Source organism: Rhagoletis zephyria, unplaced genomic scaffold, assembly GCF_001687245.7.
Source record: "Rhagoletis zephyria isolate East Lansing unplaced genomic scaffold, Rhagoletis_zephyria_1.1 Rzeph_scaffold_20192, whole genome shotgun sequence".
Classification (NCBI taxonomy): Eukaryota; Metazoa; Arthropoda; class Insecta; order Diptera; family Tephritidae; genus Rhagoletis; species Rhagoletis zephyria.
The window spans coordinates 1-8,631 of NW_016177251.1; the positions used below are offsets into that span (position 1 = coordinate 1).

General features: G+C 37.4%; 1 protein-coding gene across 1 annotated transcript; it reads right to left on the reverse strand.

Annotated features, from left to right (window-relative positions):
• Positions 1-15: 15 nt before the first annotated feature.
• On the reverse strand, positions 16-5,492 carry LOC108380728 (CD109 antigen-like; the record flags this gene model as incomplete). Its single annotated transcript, XM_017637123.1, has 5 exons — positions 5,007-5,492; positions 4,692-4,945; positions 562-1,128; positions 204-471; positions 16-139 (listed from the first exon to the last, which is right to left on the reverse strand). Coding segments are annotated over exons 1-5 (1,699 nt in total), but the record flags the coding sequence as incomplete, so codon positions are not given.
• Between the last annotated feature and the right edge of the window lie 3,139 nt (positions 5,493-8,631).

Genomic DNA, 8,631 nt, shown 5'->3' on the forward strand with positions numbered 1-8,631 from the left:
CATCAAAATCATTACCAGACCTAAGCAATAAAACACTCTTATCCATGCCAAGCAAGCCAACATATGAGTTAGGATCGGTATCCACAGTTATAGAAATAATACTACCAGGTTTAACGGTATCAGGTGTGTCAATGGAAATCTTAAAAATTTAAGCCAATTCATAACCAATGCGAAAATGAGTAAAAAGTTTTTTTTTTACTTACACTATTTTCAAATTGTTTTTCTACCGAAAATGTTGTCTCGTAGTAGAACATTTTGCCATTTTTGAAAAAATAAGCAAAAATATGCGCTTTTGGCATCATTTCATATGTTGGTGTAATAGAGAATTGGTGCGTTTGGGTGCTGCCGCCACTGGGCACTTGTATGACATTATTATAAACGATATTGCCACGTCCAACAATCACACAAACAAAGCTAGAAAATGACTCATGCGCCACCAGACGTATTTCCATAGGGCTACCCACCGTTGGACTGAAAAAGTAACAAACGTTTTTTTAATCATTAAATTGGTCTTGCTTGCCTCTCTGGATTTAACTCCAACTTCGAACTTGTTTGTCTTACTTTTGCGTTCTGACGTAGACTCCACCTTGACTGCCGTTACTTCGTTGAGAGAGCTTAATTTCCCCCAACGATGTTTCTCCATTATATTCAATTGTTATATTGACATTAGTGTAGTTTGAACACGTAATTTCCGCTTCAACATCACCATTTTCATCGGCATAACTAACAATTTTCGAAGGTTCTTCTTCATTCACGTCCACATCGAGTTTCACATAAATTTCTTCATCGACATCAACCGGCGTTGCATTGAGGTGTGTAAGGCGCGCACGATAGGTGAATGTGTCGCTTGGCCCATCACATTCGTGCGCCATTGACGGTGTGTCGATTAAATAACGTTTGGCCAAAATACTAACTGTTTTCGAAACTGTACGCTGGGTTAAGGTGACAGTATCTTGTATGGTGGCATATATTTGGATCCTCTGAATTTTCTTGCCAAATTCACTTAGTTGAAGAGACAGTTCTTTTTTTCCATCAATCAGTGGCAATTCTCGTTCGATGGGAGGTCGCTCTCCCTTTGAGATGATCTTTAATAGACAGTTTCCCGATATAGGTTTGCCAAAAGTGTAGCTAGAAAAATAATGGTAATTATGCTTAAGTTTTAGTTATCTATGAGTGATTTGCAGTTAGTCTGCTTACCACATAAAATTGTACTAATCTATTAATTATTCTGAAGATCCTCCAACTATCCAACGACTCACAATCTATCCTTGACTGGACTCAAATTTGTGATCACTGGCGCTGTAATCGCCTAAGCAATTTTGGCGAGTCCAAAACAGCACGCCAGTCATTTCTCTTCTGTGCCAACTGACGCCAATTGGAAATGCCAAGTAAAACCAAGTCCTTCTCCACTTAGTCTTTGCAACGCAGAGGAGGCCTTCCTCTTTCTCTGTTACCAGCATCGCGGCCCGCGTTGTATACTTTCAGAGCAGGAGCGTTTCTGTCCATTCGAACGACATGGCCAAGCCAGCCGAGCCGCTGAATTGTAATTCACTAATAATTCTAATATTGATGTAATAAGCTATGGCTTTTACTCTATAAACCTCAAGACCCAAAAAGGGAATGTGGGTAAAGCCCAAAACATAGACGGCAATGCGAGTAAACACACAGAAACAAATCCGCTGTCTCAAAACGGTTCTATAAAAAAGATAACTGAACCATCTCTGCACCAGGAAGCCTTGGATAGACCAATGGATACTCTCCCTTTGACATCACAACCACAGATAGGGCAGGGACAGTGAGACGAGTTTTTAGCCTATAAACCAAAGCTATTGAGAATGGTGTCCTGCACTAGGACTACGAAGACGTTGACAAAATTGTAGAAGCATTCTAGGAAGACAGGCTAAAAGCAATGGATGGTGCAACACAGGGTTTGCGAACTCAACTCTAATGCATATCATGACGTATCAACCCCAGTGGCGGTAGATAAGATTTTAATAAAGAATCCCTTTTCGTATATTGTACTCACACAGTTTATTGACGACCACACAGTGTGTATGAGTGTGGAATTTCGGTCTAAACTACTAAGACTAACACATAAGTACGCCGATGCAACTGAAGGAGTGAGCAGACATACCTTACCTAAATAAGAGCGTACATCCAACGCACTTAAGGCCCTGATAGCATCCTCCAGCGACAAAGTCTGTTCACGTTCAAGGCGCAAAAGGCGACTCCATTGGTGGAATCCCGAGATCTCCTCCCTGAGGCGAACCAGCAGGAAGCTTTTTAATCTAGCGAAACAAACTGTATCTTGGCAACCCTACAAGGATGCTTTGAAAGCCTTAAAGGGTTCAGTACGAACAGCTCAAAAGGGAATCTTCGAAAACTTTCTACGGTAACATTGAGGAAACCTCTAAGGGCAACCGACTACGGAAGGGCCTATCTAAAACTCCAGTTGGCCCAAACTATATCCAAAAACCTGGTGAATGGACCTCCTCTTGCTGCGAAATGCTAGATGTTCTCATGGACGCCCATTTTCCGGAGTGTACAACTGAATCAAAGGCAGGCGCGCCTAATCAGAAGACTTATCTTCACTCAGTAGAGAGCATAGTGCAAGAAGAAAAGGTGAAATGGGCGATTAAGACCTTCAAACCTTAAAAAATCTCCGGGACCGGATGGCATATTCCCTGTCGAAATTCACCAGACAGTCGACCTTTTATACCGACTGCTTGCTGAGATCTTTAAGGCTTGCCTTCACCTTTGCCACATTCCTAGAGGAGTGACAAAGGCTAGGGTAATCTTCATACCGAAAGGTGGAAGGCTCTCTCACGTCAAACCCAATGACTTCAAGCCAATAAGCCTAACGTGCTTTCTTCTTAAAACTCTAGAAAGACTTTTTGACGCTCATATCAGACAGAGCTTTTCTTCTGAGGACGTGTCGGAGTGTTAACATACCTATTCTAATGGCAAATCCGTGGACAATGCGCTTCACGAAATTGTCCACAAAATTGAAAAAGGACTCGCCTTTAAGGAATCTACCTTAGGCATCTTTCTTTACGTAGAGGGCGCCTTTAACAATATTCTTCCAGATGCTGTTGTGGGCTCACTTTCAAAAGTGGGGCTGGAGCGGCCTCTGGTGGAGCTTATAAGACTTCGCCTTGAAAGAAGAATTATCTCATCAGAGTTGGGGGCTGCGTCCATAACTAGGCATGCTACGAGAGGTACTCGTCAAGGAGCAGTTCCCTCCCCCGACTCTGGAACCTTAACCGTAAACTCAATTCTGATGAGACTACAGAGTACCAAGCATCTCCAAACGCTAAGCGACCTTTTGCAGAGCGCTCTCTGTCTCGTCAACAGCTGGTAGAGGGAGTGTGGACTTAAAGTCCGTCCCACCAAGACCAAAATGATACTATTCACGAGGAAATATAAGATACCGTCTTTTCGTTCTTCCACCAAATTCTGAATGGGGGTTCTTGAGCCATTTTTTGATATAGGGCGTTTTCGAACCGGCTGCCGAGAACAGTCGACCTTCCACTCTCTCGTACGATATACTCCCATAAAAAAATGAATACATTTTTGGTTGTAATGAGAAACTGGTAATCAGGGTTGCCACTGACGAAAAAAAATATTTACCATCCACTTGAAAAAAATCTACCAAATCTGGGGAATATCTACAAATAACTTTTTTTAAATTATTTTAATAAAAACTATAGTTTTGTTATTTTTTATTTATTTTAATTAAAACTAGATTTTTTTTATTTTTTTTTAGTTATTTCAATAAGAAAACTCTTTTTAAGAACTTTTTATTTAACTAGTTATACGGTATTTGAGTCATATTATTGGCATATTCTCAGTTTCCTTCAACCAAAAGCGGAAGTGATGAAGCTAAAGGCAACAGTGAAACTTCTTTATTTAAAAAACTTCAACTCGAGTTGTTATAGACAAATACATTGACTCAAAAAAGTGATTTTATTTTAATATTCGCACTATTTTTCGAGTAAAATTTTTTTATTGCTTTAACTAAATCCAAAAAAATCGAGGATTCAAACTATATACAACATATAGAAAAATTCCAAATATTTTCGTCTAAATTTCGAATTTTTTACTCTGAATTTTTAGAACAATTTAAGGTTTGGAGTTTTGAAGCAAATACTATTTGAGTGTAGCCAACAATGTGCTGCTTAAAATTCCCGTTGATTTTTTTTATTTTTTTTTCTTTGGTAAAAAATGGCGTTGATTTTTTTTGCGAACAATCATAGTTACATACCTGTCAAATTTTTCTTTATATTTAAATAATCATTTAAAATATTTAGGCAATCAAAAGCTCCTCGTGATTCCAGTAAAATTAGTTTTGAATGGAGCGCGATGTGTTCGCCTTATATCGATATATATTTATACGTATGTAAGTATATAAAAGGCATGCAAAGAAATTTATAATATATTTAAAAATAAATACGAAAAATAAATCGGGAACAGAAAGTTCATCAAAAATCTACCAAAATGAGAAAAAATTTACATTTTTACCAACCCAAATTTTTTCTACCAATTTTGGTAACAATTTACCAAAGTGGCAACCCTGCTGGTAATCGATACAGCTACGAAATTTTTACACAATATTGAAGAAAAGGTAGCGATAATTTCAATTTCTTATTTTTTTTTTTTGATTGTGATACTCTTGCAGCAAATGTACTTACTGCGCCCGTACTGTTACAAGAAATGCTTCCTGATTAAAAGACACATGACTGGGTGCATCCAATTCCACCTCAAATAAGGGCAGCTCATATTCTTTAACTTCAAAAATTTTTTCTGCCAACTTGATATCTCCTTGAAAAACCTCCATAGACCACATACCCGAGACGACAGACTCAGCTAATTTTAGTTTTCCCTTGAAGACGCCAGTATTGAGTACAATATCACTAAAACGCTGAATGCGATTATTCTCAGAATCCTATAAAAGGAAAAATAACACTAGTTCACAATAATAAATTCCCATATGATGCTTATCTCACCTTAATTAGCACAGACAGGGGTTGGTTGACCTTCGCCGGTAATAAATACTGATCTAAGAATATTACACGGAACTGTATCGTCTCTCCATGTTTATACATTGCCTTATCAGTTTGCAAGTATACCCGCGGCAAATTGTCTACAAATTCCAAATTCGTTGCATTTTCGAAGAGAATTCCCGACAACCCCTTGGCTTCTAAAGTGTATGTGCCCGCTGCAATATTGGCCAATTCAAATGTTACACTGCGCACAGAGTTCGACGGCACATCGATTTCTGTAAACTCTATGTAATTTTGTGGTCCTTTTAGAGTGATTCTGATTTTCGCATTCATCAGCACATCTGATACACTCACATGTGTGGTGTATTTAGAGTTGGGCCGTATAGAGCCGGGTGCTGCTATTGTATAATATCCTTGTGCCTGTACATAACTCACGATTACCGTAAGCACAAAAACGAATATGCCGAGCTGTTTAGAAAACGTGTGCATTGCGAATGATGCGAAATTAAGTACTAAATTGCAATTGAATTGAATTTGAAATTTACAGATTAGATTACAGATGCATTTCCGTATACATGGAATTGTAACAGTCGATTTGCTTACACATAAATATGTACTTATGTATAATGAGCCACTATCCCTATGGAAAATCCTATAGTTATAGCTAGCGCGCTTCTAGTATTCTTGGAAATCAACTACGAAATTTGCAATTCAGTTGCGTATGCAAAAGTTAGTGAATCTGTCGATAGATCTAGAAAAGCGGAATTCCCAATATTATTTTTATATATTTACATAGAGGGGGCTATCGATAATACTGCCTATGGCTCTATATCAAGGGCATCAGTTCAAAGAGGCATATACCCTTCTACTGTCGGCTGGATCGACGCTATGGTTCTTGAACGTGAAATCACATCTTCCCTGGGCAACACTCAAATTAGGATCAGAGCCATGAGAGCTGTGCTTTCTTCCTTGCCCTGATCACTTCAATGCAGTAGACGATCTCCTAATCAGACTAAATGAGTATGGTTTTATTGCTGCTGGGTACGCAAATTACCTGGGATATATAGTTACGGCACAAATTCGTCAGTAGTGTCGGACGTAGTGCAGTGTTACGTGCGGTTTAAAACTGGGTCGCCAATGAGCTCCTAAGCAAACAATTCTCAAGAGCTTATTCTTGTACCGTTTACAGCAAGCAAGGTATAAACCATATTCTGGGTCAGCCTTCCTTGGGGACTACGTTAAATAAGAACCTATTTAATTGGAACGCCCCTCCTAAAAATAATGCTATCAAAGCTAAACCAACCAAGAGAAGTATGCTTTTGTAAAAAGTTTTAAGTTATATTCATCATATTCTTACCTAATAAATTCTTCTTCAGCTAAAGGGGACTATGGTCGCTTTTACCTCCCTTTTATTAGCTTGGGATGTAACTATGTAATATTGATGCACCTAAAAGATGCAGCGATTTCTATTATCAAGTTACATACATACCTGAGGACAGTACGAATGGTTTTACGAGGTTTTAGTTTTTTAAACTATAATTTTATTGTTTACAGGCAAGTGGATTATTTGTACTGAAAATCTGTAGTGGAATTCTCATAAGTTCTCATGACTGGAATAATCTCACCCGTGTAACAAGTGTGCTTGAGAGTTTTCTTACACTCTCACTCGTATTATCAGCTCTCATATGCTACATTGTGAAGAATTTTTATTTTCGGCTATACATAATGTGAGAAGCCTAATAACGCTAGAGTAATAGAATACAAGACTGCGCCAAATCAAGCTGTGACCAACCGGGTGTGACGTCATAAAAGTGAGAGCATGAGGAAGCAAAGAGTAAATTCCAAAGAACAAGAAGAAAACTCGAACACGTGATGCTAAATTATGATGTAAAAGCAAATATAATTGTAACCATTCTTCAGTCTTTTAATTTTGTACGTGTATTCGGTACAAGCACACCATTTTAGGTACATCTGGAAGGTAGCAAGATAACTTGTCGGGAAATTTTCTCTTATTCTTCTAGGCATTTCAGCGTGGTTTCTAGTGTGGGAAACTTTTCTAATAGTCTCCCTTTTTTGTAAAAAATCGTTTTGGCTTGGAACTGCTCAGAGAAATTCCGTCGAAGTCAATTTTTAAGAGCAAAGAGTGCTTGATATAGTCCAGAAGTAGACATGGCACCGAAGGATGAGTTTACCTCCCACTATCAAAAATGTATACCCATAAAAATACATATTTACTTTTAGGTACATTTATCTACTTTTAGTCTCAATTTTTTCGGCAAATAGATACAGTTAAAAAATTTAGTTTTCATTCCTAATGCGAAAAGGTATTTTAAGACGTCAGCAAATAGGGGCATGCTGCCAATTCGACGAAGGGAATAGCGCCATCTTTATTTTCTGCACCGCGTAATAACGGACTTGTGAAGTGCGCCATCTTCTATACATAAATCTTGCTACCGGTACTATTGATTGTACTGACTATAGGCAATATATGACTATCGATACTATCGACATATGTATTTCATACATTTGTCCGTATTTATACGTGTAGAAACATTCTTAGCATTATTTCACAGATCTAAAAGATATTTGGGATTTATGGTGAATTTTAGTTCTTTAAGTCTAAAAATTTGGCCTTCGAAGCCGGCAAAGTCATCAAGGGAGGACGACTTTCGTTTTTAGGGATGCACAGTTAAGAATTACACTCTTATAAAATTACTAGCGTTACCCGGCTAGTCTGATAAAATGGAAATATGTATGCATGAAAATCAGAGGTGAACGTACATACATACAAATGTAGATGATTTTTTTTTATTGTACTTCTTGACTTTAATTTAAAATCACTTTCGAATGCAATTCGGACATACAAATACGATATGTATTATCATTTTCGATCGCTCGCTGGTTATCGGTGTATTTAGCAAGTGATTAGCTCGCCGCTTATTTGATTGACTTCGCCGACCTATGTATGTCAGCGTGCCTTTTCCCTGGTATTGTAATGAAAATTATCCTATATGACAGTAAAGTGTACCTAAATTCACTTTAACCGAGTATTCTGTTAATCTAAAACATTTTTTACGAAAAAACGAAACAGGGCTTGAAATATATTTCACCCATCCGGGTGGAAAAAGTTACAGTTTTGTGTAGAACTTCAGCTGGGTCATACATATGTCGGTCTACTACAAATCTGTAATAAGAAAAGAGGTAGTTCGTGTTTCTCTGCTAAAAATTCTGTATGGAATCCCTTAAATTTTCTGCGTTTGCAACATGCGTGGTAGACTTTGGCGACCCCCAACGAAATTATTTATGTCAAAAATTTAATTGATTCGACCATATTAAAAAATATTGGCGACAACAATATTAAATTTCCATCAAGGAATTTTTAAAAAGCTTTCACCTAATATTTTAGTGTTTTTTAAGTTTTTATTATTTCCTACGTTTGTATGAGTAGCCTTTTTCAATATTTTCCTTTTTTCATTCTATAAAAAATTTGTCAAATACCTTTCGTTTGGTAATTGTAAATATTTAGTCTTCAATTTTTATATTAGTAATAACGCTATTGATTTTTTTCTTTAAATCAAAGATTTCTTAAATATCTTTTGTTTGATACTAAAATTGTAATATTTAATTT